Source organism: Physella acuta, unplaced genomic scaffold (genome assembly GCF_028476545.2).
Source record: "Physella acuta isolate Inbredline_101_S28 unplaced genomic scaffold, ASM2847654v3 ptg000200l, whole genome shotgun sequence".
In the NCBI taxonomy this organism is placed as follows: Eukaryota; Metazoa; Mollusca; class Gastropoda; family Physidae; genus Physella; species Physella acuta.
Genome location: NW_026731719.1, coordinates 649745 through 673583, shown reverse-complemented (window position 1 = coordinate 673583; position 23839 = coordinate 649745). Strand labels below are relative to the sequence as shown.

Genomic DNA, 23839 nt, shown 5'->3' with positions numbered 1-23839 from the left:
TGACATTTGTGGGTATGGTATGTTGTGAGATGACATTTGTGGGTATGGTATGTTGTGAGTTGACATTTGTGGGTATGGTATGTTGTGAGATGACATTTCATCATTTGTGATTAAGTTGTATGAGGTGACTTGTGTCATCTGATGCACAAAACTATCAAGTTCCTTATCATAGGAGTTGTTGCTTGACTAGAGACTGACGATAGACAGTGACAGACTGACGATAGACCGTGACAGACTGACGATAGACCGTGACAGACTGACGATAGACCGTGACAGACCTACGATAGACCGTGACAGACTGACGATAGACAGTGTCAGACTGACGATAGACCATGACAGACTGACGATAGACCATGACAGACTGACGATAGACCATGACAGACTGACGATAGACCGTGGCAGACTGACGATAGACCGTGACAGACTGACGATAGACCATGACGATAGACCGTGACAGACTGACGATAGACCGTGACAGACTGACGATAGACCGTGACGATAGACCGTGACAGACTGACAATAGACCGTGACGATAGACCATGACGATAGACCATGACGATAGACCGTGACGGACTGACGATAGACCTTGACGGACTGACGATAGACAGTGACAGACTGACGATAGACCGTGATATTAGCGACCCTGGTCAAATGATAACTGACCGAGAAAAAATCCCTACTGCATAGTTTTCCCAGTCCGAACACAAGGCGAACTTGACTTACATACCCTTACATTACTTCCCCTGAATGAAGGGCCGCAGTTGTGTTGACTAACGGGCAAGGGAGGTAACCTGTTTAGTGTTTACAAGGATTGAACGGATTCAGTGGTTACGATGGGGTGAGTGTTTAAACTTGTTACAAAATTCGACTAGTCCATGGGTACATGGACGCTGATACTGATAGAGCGATAAATCCTGAGTGCTGTCTCGTATTGATGTCCACGTATACATACATATATATAGGCATATATATATATATATATATTGTTTGTTATTGTAATTCAGGCCACATTTCGTTTTAAAAATCCCCCCCCCCCCCATTTTTATCCATGAATTTGTCTTGACCTAGGGCGAGCCTGTCAACCCATCATTTGTAACATCGACGACTAAAACTTGTTCTGTTTTTTAATCTTAACAAAGTAAGCTGCATGTTTAGCCGATTTTATTTTACTAGGGGCAAATGTGTTTAGGTCTCTTACTTCTACGAATTTATAATTAGAATTATCGATTGCCAAGTGTTGGCTTTCTTCTTTCAATGAGATCACCTTCTTTCAACGTGTGGCAACACTATGTCAATGAGATCAACGGTAATTCAACGTGTGCCAACATTATGTAAGACCCGTTGAATGTATGTGTGTTCATACTTTGCTGCTAAGTGTAGGACTACACCTGATGACATACAGGAGGTGGGTGGGGGTGGGCATACAAAATCCAGTCAAACAACAGAGTAAACACAGAGCGGTGTATGACACCATGTCGACTGGACATGCGATGTCGACTGGACATACGATGTCGACTGGACATACGATGTCGACTGGACATACGATGTCGACTGGACATACGATCGGCATAAAAAAAAACCCACAACAATATGGCCGACAGATCATTAAGCCGACAAAGAAAAATATGAATTATTATTTTAAGACCTAGCCCCCTCTAGACAAATATGAATTATTATTTTAAGACCTAGCCCCCTTTAGAAAAATATGAATTATTATTTTAAGACCTAGCCACCTCTAGACAAATATGAATTATTATTTTAAGACCTAGCCCCCTTTAGAAAAATATGAATTATTATTTTAAGACCTAGCCCCCTCTATAGCGACGAGAAGAAACGAAGGCCGCGAGATCGCCGATTGTTTAATTTTAAATCGACCAATCGGAAACAAGATATTCCACAATAAGAAGCGCCACAATAAGATCATTGGTTATGGCCCACAATAAGATCATTGGTTATGGCCCACAATAAGATCATTGGTTATAGCCCAAAATAAGATCATTGGTTATGGCCCACAATAAGATCATAGGTTATGGCCCACAATAAGATCATAGGTTATGGCCCACAATAAGATCATTGGTTATGGCCCACAATAAGATCCTTGGTTATGGCCCACTATAAGATCATTGGTTATGGCCCACAATAAGATCATTGGTTATGGCCCACAATAAGATCCTTGGTTATGGCCCACTATAAGATCATTGGTTATGGCCCACAATAAGATCATTGGTTATGGCCCACAATAAGATCAGCGGTTACGGCCCACAATAAGATTATAGGTTATGGCCCACAATAAGATCATAGGTTATGGCCCACAATAAAATCATTTGTTATGGCCCACAATAAGATCATTGGTTATGGCCCACAATAAGATCCTTGGTTATGGCCCACAATAAGATCATAGGTTATGGCCCACAATAAAATCATTTGTTATGGCCCACAATAAAATCATTTGTTATGGCCCACAATAAGATCATTGGTTATGGCCCACAATAAGATCCTTGGTTATGGCCCACAATAAGATCATAGGTTATGGCCCACAATAAAATCATTTGTTATGGCCCACAATAAGCTCATTGGTTATGGCCCACAATAAGATCCTTGGTTATGGCCCACAATAAGATCATAGGTTATGGCCCACAATAAAATCATAGGTTATGGCCCATAATTAAATCTTTGGTTGTGGCCCACAATAAGATTATTGGTTATGGCCAACAAAAAGATCATAGGTTATGGCCCACAATAAGATCATAGGTTATGGCCCACAATAAGATCATTGGTTATGGCCCACAATAAGATAATTGGTTATGGCCCACAATAAGATCATTGGTTATGGCCCACAATAAGATCATAGGTTATGGCCCACAATAAGATCATAGGTTATGGCCCACAATAAGATCATAGGTTATGGCCCACAATAAGATCATAGGTTATGGCCCACAATAAGATCATAGGTTATGGCCCACAATAAGATGGCCCACAATAAGATGGCCCACAATAAGATCATAGGTTATGGCCCACAATAAGATCATATGTTTTGGCCCACAATAAGATCAGTGGTTATGGCCCACAATAAGATCATTGGTTATGGCCCACAATAAGATCATAGGTTATGGCCCACAGAGAGATCATAGGTTATGGCCCACAATAAGATCATAGGTTATGGCCCAAAATAAGATCACAGGTTATGGCCCTCAATAAGATCATAGGTTATGGCCCACAATAAGATCATAGGATATGGCCCACAATAAGATGGCCCACAATAAGATGGCCCACAATAAGATCATAGGTTATGGCCCACAATAAGATCATATGTTATGGCCCACAATAAGATCAGTGGTTATGGCCCACAATAAGATCATATGTTATGGCCCACAATAAGATCATAGGTTATGGCCCACAATAAAATCATAGGTTATGGCCCATAATTAGATCATTGGTTATGGCCCACAATAAGATTATTGGTTAAGCCCCACAATAATATCTTTGGTTATTGCCCACAATAAGATCATTGGTTATGGCCCGCAATAAAATCATTGGTTATGGCCCACAATAAGATCATAGGTTATGGCCCACAATAAGATCATAGGTTATGGCCCACAATAAGATGGCCCACAATAATATCATTGGTTATGGCCCACAATAAGATCATTGGTTATGGCCCTCAATAAGATCATTGGTTATGGCCCACAATAAGATCATAGGTTATGGCCCACAATAAGATCATAGGTTATGGCCCACAATAAGATCATAGGTTATGGCCCACAATAAGATCATAGGTTATGGCCCACAATAAGATCATTTGTTATGGCCCACAATAAGATCATAGGTTATGGCCCACAATAAGATGGCCCACAATAAGATGGCCCACAATAAGATCATAGGTTATGGCCCACAATAAGATCATAGGTTATGGCCCACAATAAGATCATATGTTATGGCCCACAATAAGATCAGTGGTTATGGCCCACAATAAGATCATAGGTTATGGCCCACAATAAGATCATAGGTTATGGCCCACAATAAGATCATATGGTTATGGCCCACAATAAGTTCATAGGTTATGGCCCACAATAAGATGGCCCACAATAAGATGGCCCACAATAAGATCATAGGTTATGGCCCACAATAAGATCGTAGGTTATGGCCCACAATAAGATCATTGGTTATGGCCAACAATAAGATTATAGGTTATGGCCCACAATAAGATCCTTGGTTATGGCCCACAATAAGATCATTGGTTATGGCCCACAATAAGATTATAGGTTATGGACCATAATAAAATCATTGGTTATGGCCCACAATAATATGGCCCACAATAAGATCATTGGTTATGGCCCACAATAAGATTATTGGTTATGGCCCACAATAAGATCATAGGTTATGGCCCACATTAAGATCATTGGTTATGGCCCAGAATAAGATGGCCCACAACAAGATCATTGGTTATGGCTCACAATAAGATCAGCGGTTACGACCCACAATAAGATCATTGGTTATGGCCCACAATAAGATCATTGATTATGGCCCACAATAAGATCAGCGGTTACGACCCACAATAAGATCATTGGTTATAGCCCACAATAAGATCATTGATTATGGCCCACAATAAGATCATTGGTTATGGCCCACAATAAGATCATAGGTTATGGCCCACAATAAGATCAGCGGATACGGACCACAATAAGATCATTGGTTATGGCCCACAATAAGATCATAGGTTATGGCCCACAATAAGATCATAGGTTATGGCCCACAATAAGATCATTGGTTATGGCCCACAATAAGATCAAAGGTTATGGCCCAACTATAAGATGGCCCACAATAAGATCATAGGTTATGGCCCACAATAAGATAATAGGTTATGGCCCACAATAAGATCATTGGTTATGGCCAACAATAAGATCATTGGTTATGGCCCACAATAAGTTGGCCCACAATAAGATGGCCCACAATAAGATCATAGGTTATGGCCCACAATAAGATCATAGGTTATTGCCCACAATAAGATCACAATAAGATCATAGGTTATGGCCCACAATAAGATCATAGGTTATGACCCACAATAAGATCATTGGTTATGGCCCACAATAAGATCATAGGTTATGGCCCACAATAAGATCATAGGTTATTGCCCACAATAAGATCATTGGTTATGGCCCACAATAAGTTCATAGGTTATGGCCCACAATAAGATGGCCCACAATAAGATGGCCCACAATAAGATCATAGGTTATGGCCCACAATAAGATCATAGGTTATGGCCCACAATAAGAACATTGGTTATGGCCCACAATAAGATCATTGGTTTTGGCCCACAATAAGATGGCCCACAATAAGATGGCCCACAAAAAGATTATTGGTTATGGCTCACAATAAGATCATAGGTTATGGCCCACAATAAGATCTTAGGTTATGGCCCACAATAAGATGGCCCACAACAAGATCATTGGTTATGGCCCACAATAAGATGAGCGGTTACGACCCACAATAAGATCATTGGTTATGGCCCACAATAAGATCATTGGTTATGGCCCACAATAAGATCATTGGTTATGGCCCACAATAAGATCATAGGTTATGGCCCACAATAAGATCATTGGTTATAGCCCACAATAAGATCATTGGTTATGGCCCACAATAATATCATAGGTTATGGCCCACAATAAGATCAGCGGTTACGGCCCACAATAAGATCATAGGTTATGGCCCACAATAAGATCATTGGTTATGGCCCACAATAAGATCATAGGTTATGGCCCACAATAAGATCCTTGGTTATGGCCCAAAATAAGATCATAGGTTATGGCCCACAATAAGATCATATGTTACGGCCCACAATAAGATCATAGGTTATGGCCCACAATAAGATCATTGGTTATGGCCCACAATAAGATCATAGGTTATGGCCCACAATAAGATGTCACACAATAAGATGGCCCACAATAAGATGGCCCACAAAAAGATCATTGGTTATGGCCCACAATAAGATCATTGGTAATGGTCCACAATAAGATCATAGGTTATGGCCCAAAATAAGATCATAGGTTATGGCCCACAATAAGATCATTGGTTATGGTCCACATTAAGATGGCCCGCAATAAGATCATAGGTTATGGCCCACAATAAGATCATAGGTTATGGCCCACAATAAGATAATTCGTTATGGCCCACAATAAGATGGCCCACAACAAGATCATTGGTTATGGCCCACAATAAGATCAGTGGTTACGACCCACAATAAGATCATTGGTTATGGCCCACAATAAGATCATAGGTTATGGCCCACAATAAGATCATTGGTTATGGCCCACAATAAGATCATTTGTTATGGCCCACAATAAGATGGCCCACAATAAGATGGCCCACAATAAAATCATTTGTTATGGCCCACAATAAGATCATTTGTTATGTCCCAAAATAAGATCATTTGTTATGGCCCACAATAAGATCATAGGTTATGGCCCACAATAAGATCATTGGTTATGGCCCACAATAAGATCATAGGTTATGGCCCATAATAAGATCATTGGTTATGAACCACAATAAGATCATAGGTTATGGCCCACAATAAGATCATTGGTTATGGCCCACAATAAGATCATTGGTTATGGTCCACAATAAGATCATAGGTTATGGCCCACAATGAGATCATAGGTTATGGCCCACAATAAGATCATACGTTATGGCTCACAATAAGATCATTTGTTATGGCCCACAATAAGATCATTTGTTATGGCCCACAATAAGATGGCCCACAATAAGATCATTGGTTATGTCCCACAATAAGATCATTGGTTAAGGCCCACAATAAGATCATTTGTTATGGCCCACAATAAGATCATAGGTTATGGCCCACAATAAGATCATAGGTTATGGCCCACAATAAGATCATAGGTTATGGCCCACAATAAGATCATTGGTTATGGCCCACAAAAAGATGATCATTCGTTATGGCCCACAATAAGATGACCCACAACAAGATCATTGGTTATGGCCCACAACAAGATCTGCGGTTACGACCCACAAAAAGATCATTGGTTATGGCCCACAATAAGATCATTGGTTATGGCCCACAATAACATCATTGGTTATGGCCCACAATAAGATCATTGGTTATGGCCCACAATAAGATCATTGGTTATGACCCACAATAAGATCATTTGTTATGGCCCACAATAAGATGGCCCACAATAAGATGGCCCACAATAAGATCATTTGTTATGGCCCGCAATAAGATCATAGGTTATGGCCCACAATAAGATCATTGGTTATGGCCCACAATAAGATCATAGGTTATGGCCCATAATAAGATCATTGGTTATGGCTCACAATAAGATCATTGGTTATGGCCCACAATAAGATCATTGGTTATGGCCCACAATAAGATCATAGGTTAGGCCCACAATAAGATCATTGGTTATGGCCCATAATAAGATCATAGGTTATGGCCCACAATAAGATTATTGGTTATGGCCCACAATAATATCATTGGTTATGGCCCACAATAAGATCATAGGTTATGACCCACAATAAGATCATAGGTTATGGCTCACAATAAGATCATAGGTTATGGCCTACAATATGATATTAGGTTTTGGCCCACAATAAGATCATAGGTTATTGCCCACAATAAGATCATTAATTATGGCCCACAATAAGATCATAGGTTATGGCCCACAATAAGATCATAGGTTATGGCCCTCAATAAGATCATAGGTTATGGCCCACAATAAGATCATAGGATATGGCCCACAATAAGATGGCCCACAATAAGATGGCCCACAATAAGATCATAGGTTATGGCCCACAATAAGATCATATGTTATGGCCCACAATAAGATCAGTGGTTATGGCCCACAATAAGATCATATGTTATGGCCCACAATAAGATCATAGGTTATGGCCCACAATAAAATCATAGGTTATGGCCCATAATTAGATCATTGGTTATGGCCCACAATAAGATTATTGGTTAAGCCCCACAATAATATCTTTGGTTATTGCCCACAATAAGATCATTGGTTATGGCCCGCAATAAAATCATTGGTTATGGCCCACAATAAGATCATAGGTTATGGCCCACAATAAGATCATAGGTTATGGCCCACAATAAGATGGCCCACAATAATATCATTGGTTATGGCCCACAATAAGATCATTGGTTATGGCCCTCAATAAGATCATTGGTTATGGCCCACAATAAGATCATAGGTTATGGCCCACAATAAGATCATAGGTTATGGCCCACAATAAGATCATAGGTTATGGCCCACAATAAGATCATAGGTTATGGCCCACAATAAGATCATTTGTTATGGCCCACAATAAGATCATAGGTTATGGCCCACAATAAGATGGCCCACAATAAGATGGCCCACAATAAGATCATAGGTTATGGCCCACAATAAGATCATAGGTTATGGCCCACAATAAGATCATATTTTATGGCCCACAATAAGATCAGTGGTTATGGCCCACAATAAGATCATAGGTTATGGCCCACAATAAGATCATAGGTTATGGCCCACAATAAGATCATATGGTTATGGCCCACAATAAGTTCATAGGTTATGGCCCACAATAAGATGGCCCACAATAAGATGGCCCACAATAAGATCATAGGTTATGGCCCACAATAAGATCGTAGGTTATGGCCCACAATAAGATCATTGGTTATGGCCAACAATAAGATTATAGGTTATGGCCCACAATAAGATCCTTGGTTATGGCCCACAATAAGATCATTGGTTATGGCCCACAATAAGATTATAGGTTATGGACCATAATAAAATCATTGGTTATGGCCCACAATAATATGGCCCACAATAAGATCATTGGTTATGGCCCACAATAAGATTATTGGTTATGGCCCACAATAAGATCATAGGTTATGGCCCACATTAAGATCATTGGTTATGGCCCAGAATAAGATGGCCCACAACAAGATCATTGGTTATGGCTCACAATAAGATCAGCGGTTACGACCCACAATAAGATCATTGGTTATGGCCCACAATAAGATCATTGGTTATGGCCCACAATAAGATCATTGATTATGGCCCACAATAAGATCATTGGTTATGGCCCACAATAAGATCATAGGTTATGGCCCACAATAAGATCAGCGGATACGGACCACAATAAGATCATTGGTTATGGCCCACAATAAGATCATAGGTTATGGCCCACAATAAGATCATAGGTTATGGCCCACAATAAGATCATTGGTTATGGCCCACAATAAGATCAAAGGTTATGGCCCAACTATAAGATGGCCCACAATAAGATCATAGGTTATGGCCCACAATAAGATAATAGGTTATGGCCCACAATAAGATCATTGGTTATGGCCAACAATAAGATCATTGGTTATGGCCCACAATAAGTTGGCCCACAATAAGATGGCCCACAATAAGATCATAGGTTATGGCCCACAATAAGATCATAGGTTATTGCCCACAAAAAGATCACAATAAGATCATAGGTTATGGCCCACAATAAGATCATAGGTTATGACCCACAATAAGATCATTGGTTATGGCCCACAATAAGATCATAGGTTATGGCCCACAATAAGATCATAGGTTATTGCCCACAATAAGATCATTGGTTATGGCCCACAATAAGTTCATAGGTTATGGCCCACAATAAGATGGCCCACAATAAGATGGCCCACAATAAGATCATAGGTTATGGCCCACAATAAGATCATAGGTTATGGCCCACAATAAGAACATTGGTTATGGCCCACAATAAGATCATTGGTTTTGGCCCACAATAAGATGGCCCACAATAAGATGGCCCACAAAAAGATTATTGGTTATGGCTCACAATAAGATCATAGGTTATGGCCCACAATAAGATCTTAGGTTATGGCCCACAATAAGATGGCCCACAACAAGATCATTGGTTATGGCCCACAATAAGATGAGCGGTTACGACCCACAATAAGATCATTGGTTATGGCCCACAATAAGATCATTGGTTATGGCCCACAATAAGATCATTGGTTATGGCCCACAATAAGATCATAGGTTATGGCCCACAATAAGATCATTGGTTATAGCCCACAATAAGATCATTGGTTATGGCCCACAATAATATCATAGGTTATGGCCCACAATAAGATCAGCGGTTACGGCCCACAATAAGATCATAGGTTATGGCCCACAATAAGATCATTGGTTATGGCCCACAATAAGATCATAGGTTATGGCCCACAATAAGATCCTTGGTTATGGCCCAAAATAAGATCATAGGTTATGGCCCACAATAAGATCATATGTTACGGCCCACAATAAGATCATAGGTTATGGCCCACAATAAGATCATTGGTTATGGCCCACAATAAGATCATAGGTTATGGCCCACAATAAGATGTCACACAATAAGATGGCCCACAATAAGATGGCCCACAAAAAGATCATTGGTTATGGCCCACAATAAGATCATAGGTTATGGCCCAAAATAAGATCATAGGTTATGGCCCACAATAAGATCATTGGTTATGGTCCACAATAAGATGGCCCGCAATAAGATCATAGGTTATGGCCCACAATAAGATCATAGGTTATGGCCCACAATAAGATCATTCGTTATGGCCCACAATAAGATGGCCCACAACAAGATCATTGGTTATGGCCCACAATAAGATCAGTGGTTACGACCAACAATAAGATCATTGGTTATGGCCCACAATAAGATCATAGGTTATGGCCCACAATAAGATCATTGGTTATGGCCCACAATAAGATCATTTGTTATGGCCCACAATAAGATGGCCCACAATAAGATGGCCCACAATAAAATCATTTGTTATGGCCCACAATAAGATCATTTGTTATGTCCCAAAATAAGATCATTTGTTATGGCCCACAATAAGATCATAGGTTATGGCCCACAATAAGATCATTGGTTATGGCCCACAACAAGATCATAGGTTATGGCCCATAATAAGATCATTGGTTATGAACCACAATAAGATCATAGGTTATGGCCCACAATAAGATCATTGGTTATGGCCCACAATAAGATCATTGGTTATGGTCCACAATAAGATCATAGGTTATGGCCCACAATGAGATCATAGGTTATGGCCCACAATAAGATCATACGTTATGGCTCACAATAAGATCATTTGTTATGGCCCACAATAAGATCATTTGTTATGGCCCACAATAAGATGGCCCACAATAAGATCATTGGTTATGTCCCACAATAAGATCATTGGTTAAGGCCCACAATAAGATCATTTGTTATAGCCCACAATAAGATCATAGGTTATGGCCCACAATAAGATCATAGGTTATGGCCCACAATAAGATCATAGGTTATGGCCCACAATAAGATCATTGGTTATGGCCCACAAAAAGATGATCATTCGTTATGGCCCACAATAAGATGACCCACAACAAGATCATTGGTTATGGCCCACAACAAGATCTGCGGTTACGACCCACAAAAAGATCATTGGTTATGGCCCACAATAAGATCATAGGTTATGGCCCACAATAACATCATTGGTTATGGCCTAAAATAAGATCATTGGTTATGGCCCACAATAAGATCATTGGTTATGACCCACAATAAGATCATTTGTTATGGCCCACAATAAGGTCATAGGTTATGGCCCACAATAAGATCATAGGTTATGGCCCACAATAAGATCATTTGTTATGGCCCACAATAAGATGGCCCACAATAAGATGGCCCACAATAAGATCATTTGTTATGGCCCGCAATAAGATCATAGGTTATGGCCCACAATAAGATCATTGTTTATGGCCCACAATAACATCATTGGTTATGGCCCACAATAAGATCATTGGTTATGGCTCACAATAAGATCATTGGTTATGGCCCACAATAAGATCATTTGTAATGGCCCACAATAAGGTCATAGGTTATGGCCCACAATAAGATCATAGGTTATGGCCCACAATAAGATCATTTGTTATGGCCCACAATAAGATGGCCCACAATAAGATCATTTGTTATGTCCCACATTAAGATCATTTGTTATGGCCCATAATAAGATCATTGGTTATGGCTCACAATAAGATCATTGGTTATGGCCCACAATAAGATCATTGGTTATGGCCCACAATAAGATCATAGGTTATTGCCCACAATAAGATCATTGGTTATGGCCCACAATAAGATGGCCCACGACAAGATCATTGGTCATGGCCCACGATAAGATCAGCGGTTACGATCCACAATAAGATCATTGGTTATGGCCCACAATAAGATCATTGGTTATGGCCCACAATAAGATCATTGGTTATGGCCCACAATAAGATCATTGGTTATGGCCCACAATAAGATCATTGGTTATGGCCCACAATAAGATCATTGGTTATGGCCCACAATAAGATCAGCGGTTACGGCCCACAATAAGATCATTGGTTATGGCCCACAATAAGATCATTGGTTATGGCCCACAATAAGATCATAGGTTATGGCCCATAATAAGATCATTGGTTATGGCTCACAATAAGATCATTGGTTATGGCCCACAATAAGATCATTGGTTATGGCCCACAATAAGATCATAGGTTATTGCCCACAATAAGATCATTGGTTATGGCCCACAATAAGATGGCCCACAATAAGATGGCCCACAAAAAGATCATTGGTTATGGCCCACAATAAGATCATTTGTTATGTCCCAAAATAAGATCATTTGTTATGGCCCACAATAAGATCATAGGTTATGGCCCACAATAAGATCATTAGTTATGGCCCACAATAAGATCATAGGTTATGGCCCATAATAAGATCATTGGTTATGAACCACAATAAGATCATAGGTTATGGCCCACAATAAGATCATTGGTTATGGCCCACAATAAGATCATTGGTTATGGTCCACAATAAGATCATAGGTTATGGCCCACAATGAGATCATAGGTTATGGCCCACAATAAGATCATACGTTATGGCTCACAATAAGATCATTTGTTATGGCCCACAATAAGATCATTTGTTATGGCCCACAATAAGATGGCCCACAATAAGATCATTGGTTATGTCCCACAATAAGATCATTGGTTAAGGCCCACAATAAGATCATTTGTTATGGCCCACAATAAGATCATAGGTTATGGCCCACAATAAGATCATAGGTTATGGCCCACAATAAGATCATAGGTTATGGCCCACAATAAGATCATTGGTTATGGCCCACAAAAAGATGATCATTCGTTATGGCCCACAATAAGATGACCCACAACAAGATCATTGGTTATGGCCCACAACAAGATCTGCGGTTACGACCCACAAAAAGATCATTGGTTATGGCCCACAATAAGATCATTGGTTATGGCCCACAATAACATCATTGGTTATGGCCCACAATAAGATCATTGGTTATGGCCCACAATAAGATCATTGGTTATGACCCACAATAAGATCATTTGTTATGGCCCTTAATAAGGTCATAGGTTATGGCCCACAATAAGATCATAGGTTATGGCCCACAATAAGATCATTTGTTATGGCCCACAATAAGATGGCCCACAATAAGATGGCCCACAATAAGATCATTTGTTATGGCCCGCAATAAGATCATAGGTTATGGCCCACAATAAGATCATTGGTTATGGCCCACAATAAGATCATAGGTTATGGCCCATAATAAGATCATTGGTTATGGCTCACAATAAGATCATTGGTTATGGCCCACAATAAGATCATTGGTTATGGCCCACAATAAGATCATAGGTTAGGCCCACAATAAGATCATTGGTTATGGCCCATAATAAGATCATAGGTTATGGCCCACAATAAGATTATTGGTTATGGCCCACAATAATATCATTGGTTATGGCCCACAATAAGATCATAGGTTATGACCCACAATAAGATCATAGGTTATGGCTCACAATAAGATCATAGGTTATGGCCTACAATATGATATTAGGTTTTGGCCCACAATAAGATCATAGGTTATTGCCCACAATAAGATCATTAATTATGGCCCACAATAAGATGGCCCACAACAAGATCATTGGTCATGGCCCACAATAAGATCAGCGGTTACGATCCACAATAAGATCATTGGTTATGGCCCACAATAAGATCATTGGTTATGGCCCACAATAAGATCATTGGTTATGGCCCACAATAAGATCATTGGTTATGGCCCACAATAAGATCATTGGTTATGGCCCACAATAAGATCATAGGTTATGACCCACAATAAGATCATAGGTTATGGCTCACAATAAGATCATAGGTTATGGCCTACAATATGATGATAGGTTTTGGCCCACAATAAGATCATAGGTTATTGCCCACAATAAGATCATTGATTATGGCCCACAATAAGATGGCCCACAACAAGATCATTGGTCATGGCCCACAATAAGATCAGCGGTTACGATCCACAATAAGATCATTGGTTATGGCCCACAATAAGATCATTGGTTATGGCCCACAATAACATCATTGGTTATGGCCCACAATAAGATCATTGGTTATGGCCCACAATAAGATCATTGGTTATGACCCACAATAAGATCATTTGTAATGGCCCACAATAAGGTCATAGGTTATGGCCCACAATAAGATCATAGGTTATGACCCACAATAAGATCATTTGTTATGGCCCACAATAAGATGGCCCACAATAAGATCATTTGTTATGTCCCACATTAAGATCATTTGTTATGGCCCATAATAAGATCATTGGTTATGGCTCACAATAAGATCATTGGTTATGGCCCACAATAAGATCATTGGTTATGGCCCACAATAAGATCATAGGTTATTGCCCACAATAAGATCATTGGTTATGGCCCACAATAAGATGGCCCACAACAAGATCATTGGTCATGGCCCACGATAAGATCAGCGGTTACGATCCACAATAAGATCATTGGTTATGGCCCACAATAAGATCATTGGTTATGGCCCACAATAAGATCATTGGTTATGGCCCACAATAAGATCATTGGTTATGGCCCACAATAAGATCATTGGTTATGGCCCACAATAAGATCAGCGGTTACGGCCCACAATAAGATCATAGGTTATGGCCCACAATAAGATCATTGGTTATGGCCCACAATAAGATCATTGGTTATGGTCCACAATAAGATCATATGTTATGGCCCACAATGAGATCATAGGTTATGGCCCACAATAAGATCATTGGTTATGGCCCACAATAAGATCATAGGTTATGGCCCATAATAAGATCATTGGTTATGGCTCACAATAAGATCATTGGTTATGGCCCACAATAAGATCATTGGTTATGGCCCACAATAAGATCATAGGTTATTGCCCACAATAAGATCATTGGTTATGGCCCACAATAAGATGGCCCACAACAAGATCATTGGTCATGGCCCACGATAAGATCAGCGGTTACGATCCACAATAAGATCATTGGTTATGGCCCACAATAAGATCATTGGTTATGGCCCACAATAAGATCATTGGTTATGGCCCACAATAAGATCATTGGTTATGGTCCACAATAAGATCATTGGTTATGGCCCACAATAAGATCAGCGGTTACGGCCCACAATAAGATCATAGGTTATGGCCCACAATAAGATCATAGGTTATGGCCCACAATAAGATCATAGGTTATGGCCCACAATAAGATCATTGGTTATGGCCCACAATAAGATCATTGGTTATGGTCCACAATAAGATCATATGTTATGGCCCACAATGAGATCATAGGTTATGGCCCACAATAAGATCATAGGTTATGGCCCACAATAAGATCATAGGTTATGGCCCACAATAAGATAATTTGTTATGGCCCACAATAAGATCATTTGTTATGGCCCACAATAAGATTATTGGTTATGGCCCACAATAATATCATTGGTTATGGCCCACAATAAGATCATAGGTTATGGCCCACAATAAGATCATAGGTTATGGCCCACAATAAGAAGGCCCACAATAAGATCATTGGTTATGGCCCACAATTAGATCATAGGTTAGGCCCACAATAAGATCATTGGTTATGGCCCACAATAAGATCATAGGTTATGGCCCACAATAAGATTATTGGTTATGGCCCACAATAATATCATTGGTTATGGCCCACAATAAGATCATTAGTTATGGCCCACAATAAGATCATAGGTCATGATCCACAATAAGATCATAGGTTATGGCCTACAATATGATGATAGGTTTTGGCCCACAATAAGATCATAGGTTATTGGCCACAATAAGATCATTGGTTATGGCCCACAATAAGATGGCCCACAACAAGATCATTGGTCATGGCCACAATAAGATCAGCGGTTACGATCCACTATAAGATCATAGGTTATGGCCCACAATAAGATCATTGGTTATGGCCCACAATAAGATCATTTGTTATGGACCACAATAAGATCATAGGTTATGGCCCACAATAAGATCATAGGTTATGGCCCACAATAAGATCATAGGTTATGGCCCACAATAAGATCATAGGTTATGGCCCACAATAAGAAGGCCCACAATAAGATCATTGGTTATGGCCCACAATAAGATAATAGGTTAGGCCCACAATAAGATCATTGGTTATGGCCCACAATAAGATCATAGGTTATGGCCCACAATAAGATTATTGGTTATGGCCCACAATAATATCATTGGTTATGGCCCACAATAAGATCATTGGTTATGGCCCACAATAAGATCATTTGTTATGGCCCACAATAAGATGGCCCACAATAAGATGGCCCACAATAAGATCATTTGTTATGGCCCGCAATAAATCATAGGTTATGGCCCACAATAAGATCATTGGTTATGGCCCACAATAAGATCATAGGTTATGGCCCATAATAAGATCATTGGTTATGGCTCACAATAAGATCATTGGTTATGGCCCACAATAAGATCATTGGTTATGGCCCACAATAAGATCATAGGTTAGGCCCACAATAAGATCATTGGTTATGGCCCATAATAAGATCATAGGTTATGGCCCACAATAAGATTATTGTTTATGGCCCACAATAATATCATTGGTTATGGCCCACAATAAGATCATAGGTTATGACCCACAATAAGATCATAGGTTATGGCTCACAATAAGATCACAGGTTATGGCCTACAATATGATGATAGGTTTTGGCCCACAATAAGATCATAGGTTATTGCCCACAATAAGATCATTGATTATGGCCCACAATAAGATGGCCCACAACAAGATCATTGGTCATGGCCCACAATAAGATCAGCGGTTACGATCCACAATAAGATCATTGGTTATGGCCCACAATAAGATCATTGGTTATGGCCCACAATAAGATCATTGGTTATGGCCCACAATAAGATCATTGGTTATGGCCCACAATAAGATCATTGGTTATGGCCCACAATAAGATCATAGGTTATGGCCCACAATAAGATCATAGGTTATGGCCCACAATAAGATCATTGGTTATGGCCCACAAAAAGATGATCATTCGTTATGGCCCACAATAAGATGGCCCACAACAAGATCATTGGTTATGGCCCACAATAAGATCTGCGGTTACGACCCACAAAAAGATCATTGGTTATGGCCCACAATAAGATCATTGGTTATGGCCCACAATAACATCATTGGTTATGGCCCACAATAAGATCATTGGTTATGGCCCACAATAAGATCATTGGTTATGACCCACAATAAGATCATTTGTAATGGCCCACAATAAGGTCATAGGTTATGGCCCACAATAAGATCATAGGTTATGGCCCACAATAAGATCATTTGTTATGGCCCACAATAAGATGGCCCACAATAAGATCATTTGTTATGTCCCACATTAAGATCATTTGTTATGGCCCATAATAAGATCATTGGTTATGGCTCACAATAAGATCATTGGTTATGGCCCACAATAAGATCATTGGTTATGGCCCACAATAAGATCATAGGTTATTGCCCACAATAAGATCATTGGTTATGGCCCACAATAAGATGGCCCACAACAAGATTATTGGTCATGGCCCACGATAAGATCAGCGGTTACGATCCACAATAAGATCATTGGTTATGGCCCACAATAAGATCATTGGTTATGGCCCACAATAAGATCATTGGTTATGGCCCACAATAAGATCATTGGTTATGGCCCACAATAAGATCATTGGTTATGGCCCACAATAAGATCAGCGGTTACGGCCCACAATAAGATCATAGGTTATGGCCCACAATAAGATCATAGGTTATGGCCCACAATAAGATCATAGGTTATGGCCCACAATAAGATCATTGGTTATGGCCCACAATAAGATCATTGGTTATGGTCCACAATAAGATCATATGTTATGGCCCACAATGAGATCATAGGTTATGGCCCACAATAAGATCATTGGTTATGGCCCACAATAAGATCATAGGTTATGGCCCATAATAAGATCATTGGTTATGGCTCACAATAAGATCATTGGTTATGGCCCACAATAAGATCATTGGTTATGGCCCACAATAAGATCATAGGTTATTGCCCACAATAAGATCATTGGTTATGGCCCACAATAAGATGGCCCACAACAAGATCATTGGTCATGGCCCACGATAAGATCAGCGGTTACGATCCACACAAAGATCATTGGTTATGGCCCACAATAAGATCATTGGTTATGGCCCACAATAAGATCATTGGTTATGGCCCACAATAAGATCATTGGTTATGGCCCACAATAAGATCATTGGTTATGGCCCACAATAAGATCAGCGGTTACGGCCCACAATAAGATCATAGGTTATGGCCCACAATAAGATCATAGGTTATGGCCCACAATAAGATCATAGGTTATGGCCCACAATAAGATCATTGGTTATGGCCCACAATAAGATCATTGGTTATGGTCCACAATAAAATCATATGTTATGGCCCACAATGAGATCATAGGTTATGGCCCACAATAAGATCATAGGTTATGGCCCACAATAAGATCATAGGTTATGGCCCACAATAAGATTATTGGTTATGGCCCACAATAATATCATTGGTTATGGCCCACAATAAGATCATAGGTTATGGCCCACAATAAGATCATAGGTTATGGCCCACAATAAGAAGGCCCACAATAAGATCATTGGTTATGGCCCACAATAAGATCATAGGTTAGGCCCACAATAAGATCATTGGTTATGGCCCACAATAAGATCATAGGTTATGGCCCAAAATAAGATTATTGGTTATGGCCCACAATAATATCATTGGTTATGGCCCACAATAAGATCATTAGTTATGGCCCACAATAAGATCATAGGTCATGACCCATAATAAGATCATAGGTTATGGCCTACAATATGATGATAGGTTTTGGCCCACAATAAGATCATAGGTTATTGGCCACAATAAGATCATTGGTTATGTCCCACAATAAGATGGCCCACAACAAGATCATTGGTCATGGCCACAATAAGATCAGCGGTTACGATCCACTATAAGATCATAGGTTATGGCCCACAATAAGATCATTGGTTATGGCCCACAATAAGATCATTTGTTATGGCCCACAATAAGATCATAGGTTATGGCCCACAATAAGATCATAGGTTATGGCCCACAATAAGATCATAGGTTATGGCCCACAATAAGATCATAGGTTATGGCCCACAATAAGAAGGCCCACAATAAGATCATTGGTTATGGCCCACAATAAGATAATAGGTTAGGCCCACAATAAGATCATTGGTTATGGCCCACAATAAGATCATAGGTTATGGCCCACAATAAGATTATTGGTTATGGCCCACAATAATATCATTGGTTATGGCCCACAATAAGATCATTGGTTATGGCCCACAATAAGATCATTTGTTATGGCCCACAATAAGATGGCCCACAATAAGATGGCCCACAATAAGATCATTTGTTATGGCCCGCAATAAATCATAGGTTATGGCCCACAATAAGATCATTGGTTATAGCCCACAATAAGATCATAGGTTATGGCCCATAATAAGATCATTGGTTATGGCTCACAATAAGATCATTGGTTATGGCCCACAATAAGATCATTGGTTATGGCCCACAATAAGATCATAGGTTATGGCCCATAATAAGATCATTGGTTATGGCTCACAATAAGATCATTGGTTATGGCCCACAATAAGATCATTGGTTATGGCCCACAATAAGATCATAGGTTAGGCCCACAATAAGATCTTTGGTTATGGCCCATAATAAGATCATAGGTTATGGCCCACAATAAGATTATTGGTTATGGCCCACAATAATATCATTGGTTATGGCCCACAATAAGATCATAGGTTATGACCCACAATAAGATCATAGGTTATGGCTCACATTAAGATCATAGGTTATGGCCTACAATATGATGATAGGTTTTGGCCCACAATAAGATCATAGGTTATTGCCCACAATAAGATCATTAATTATGGCCCACAATAAGATGGCCCACAACAAGATCATTGGTCATGGCTCACAATAAGATCAGCGGTTACGATCCACAATAAGATCATTGGTTATGGCCCACAATAAGATCATTGGTTATGGCCCACAATAAGATCATTGGTTATGGCCCACAATAAGATCATTGGTTATGGCCCACAATAAGATCATTGGTTATGGCCCACAATAAGATCATAGGTTATGACCCACAATAAGATCATAGGTTATGGCTCACAATAAGATCATAGGTTATGGCCTACAATATGATGATAGGTTTTGGCCCACAATAAGATCATAGGTTATTGCCCACAATAAGATCATTGGTTATGGCCCACAATAAGATGGCCCACAACAAGATCATTGGTCATGGCCCACAATAAGATCAGCGGTTACGATCCACAATAAGATCATTGGTTATGGCCCACAATAAGATCATTGGTTATGGTCCACAATAAGATCATTGGTTATGGCCCACAATAAGATCATTGGTTATGGCCCACAATAAGATCATAGGTTATGGCCAACAATAAGATCATAGGTTATGGCCCACAATAAGATCATTGGTTATGGCCCACAAAAAGATGATCATTCGTTATGGCCCACAATAAGATGGCCCACAACAAGATCATTGGTTATGGCCCACAATAAGATCTGCGGTTACGACCCACAAAAAGATCATTGGTTATGGCCCACAATAAGATCATTGGTTATGGCCCACAATAACATCATTGGTTATGGCCCACAATAAGATCATTGGTTATGACCCACAATAAGATCATTTGTAATGGCCCACAATAAGGTCATAGGTTATGGCCCACAATAAGATCATAGGTTATGGCCCACAATAAGATCATTTGTTATGGCCCACAATAAGATGGCCCACAATAAGATCATTTGTTATGTCCCACATTAAGATCATTTGTTATGGCCCACAATAAGATCATAGGTTATGGCCCACAATAAGATCATTGGTTATGGCCCACAATAAGATCATAGGTTATGGCCCATAATAAGATCATTGGTTATGGCTCACAATAAGATCATTGGTTATGGCCCACAATAAGATCATTGGTTATGGCCCACAATAAGATCATTGGTTATTGCCCACAATAAGATCATTGGTTATGGCCCACAATAAGATGGCCCACAACAAGATCATTGGTCATGGCCCACGATAAGATCAGCGGTTACGATCCACAATAAGATCATTGGTTATGGCCCACAATAAGATCATTGGTTATGGCCCACAATAAGATCATTGGTTATGGCCCACAAAAAGATCATTGGTTATGGCCCTCAATAAGATCATTGGTTATGGCCCACAATAAGATCAGCGGTTACGGCCCACAATAAGATCATAGGTTATGGCCCACAATAAGATCATAGGTTATGGCCCACAATAACATCATAGGTTATGGCCCACAATAAGATCATTGGTTATGGCCCACAATAAGATCATTTGTTATGGCCCACAATAAGATCATTTGTTATGGCCCACAATAAGATGGCCCACAATAAGATCATAGGTTATGGCCCACAATAAGATCATAGGTTATGGCCCACAATAAGATCATAGGTTATGGCCCACAATAAGATCATTGGTTATGGCCCACAATAAGATCATTTGTTATGGCCCACAATAAGATCATAGGTTATGGCCCACAATAAGATCATAGGTTATGGCCCACAATAAGATTATTGGTTATGGCCCACAATAATATCATTGGTTATGGCCCACAATAAGATCATAGGTTATGGCCCACAATAAGATCATAGGTTATGGCCCACAATAAGAAGGCCCACAATAAGATCATTGGTTATGGCCCACAATAAGATCATAGGTTAGGCCCACAATAAGATCATTGGTTATGGCCCACAATAAGATCATAGGTTATGGCCCACAATAAGATTATTGGTTATGGCCCACAATAATATCATTGGTTATGGCCCACAATAAGATCATTAGTTATGGCCCACAATAAGATCATAGGTCATGACCCAAAATAAGATCATAGGTTATGGCCTACAATATGATGATAGGTTTTGGCCCACAATAAGATCATAGGTTATTGGCCACAATAAGATCATTGGTTATGGCCCACAATAAGATGGCCCACAACAAGATCATTGGTCATGGCCACAATAAGATCAGCGGTTACGATCCACTATAAGATCATAGGTTATGGCCCACAATAATATCATTGGTTATGGCCCACAATAAGATCATTGGTTATGGCCCACAATAAGATCATTTGTTATGGCCCACAATAAGATGGCCCACAATAAGATGGCCCACAATAAGATCATTTGTTATGGCCCGCAATAAATCATAGGTTATGGCCCACAATAAGATCATTGGTTATGGCCCACAATAAGATCATAGGTTATGGCCCATAATAAGATCATTGGTTATGGCTCACAATAAGATCATTGGTTATGGCCCACAATAAGATCATTGGTTATGGCCCACAATAAGATCATAGGTTAGGCCCACAATAAGATCTTTGGTTATGGCCCATAATAAGATCATAGGTTATGGCCCACAATAAGATTATTGGTTATGGCCCACAATAATATCATTGGTTATGGCCCACAATAAGATCATAGGTTATGACCCACAATAAGATCATAGGTTATGGCTCACAATAAGATCATAGGTTATGGCCTACAATATGATGATAGGTTTTGGCCCACAATAAGATCATAGGTTATTGCCCACAATAAGATCATTAATTATGGCCCACAATAAGATGGCCCACAACAAGATCATTGGTCATGGCCCACAATAAGATCAGCGGTTACGATCCACAATAAGATCATTGGTTATGGCCCACAATAAGATCATTGGTTGTGGCCCACAATAAGATCATTGGTTATGGCCCACAATAAGATCATTGGTTATGGCCCACAATAAGATCATTGGTTATGGCCCACAATAAGATCATAGGTTATGACCCACAATAAGATCATAGGTTATGGCTCACAATAAGATCATAGGTTATGGCCTACAATATGATGATAGGTTTTGGCCCACAATAAGATCATAGGTTATTGCCCACAATAAGATCATTGGTTATGGCCCACAATAAGATGGCCCACAACAAGATCATTGGTCATGGCCCACAATAAGATCAGCGGTTACGATCCACAATAAGATCATTGGTTATGGCCCACAATAAGATCATTGGTTATGGCCCACAATAAGATCATTGGTTATGGCCCACAATAAGATCATTGGTTATGGCCCACAATAAGATCATAGGTTATGGCCCACAATAAGATCATAGGTTATGGCCCACAATAAGATCATTGGTTATGGCCCACAAAAAGATGATCATTCGTTATGGCCCACAATAAGATGGCCCACAACAAGATCATTGGTTATGGCCCACAATAAGATCTGCGGTTACGACCCACAAAAAGATCATTGGTTATGGCCCACAATAAGATCATTG

At 39.8% G+C, this 23839-nt stretch overlaps 1 protein-coding gene across 2 annotated transcripts in view; it reads left to right on the top strand.

Moving 5' to 3' along the window:
• Nucleotides 1-697: 697 nt before the first annotated feature.
• LOC131937071 (uridine phosphorylase 1) overlaps nucleotides 698-23839 on the top strand; it is a 43986-nt gene continuing 20844 nt past the window's right edge. For both annotated transcript variants that reach the window (XM_059294257.1, XM_059294256.1), the window contains exon 1: nucleotides 698-838. In XM_059294257.1, the coding sequence (XP_059150240.1) occupies nucleotides 834-838 (5 nt within the window). In that variant the 5' untranslated portion in view covers nucleotides 698-833. The remainder of the gene's footprint in view (nucleotides 839-23839) is intronic.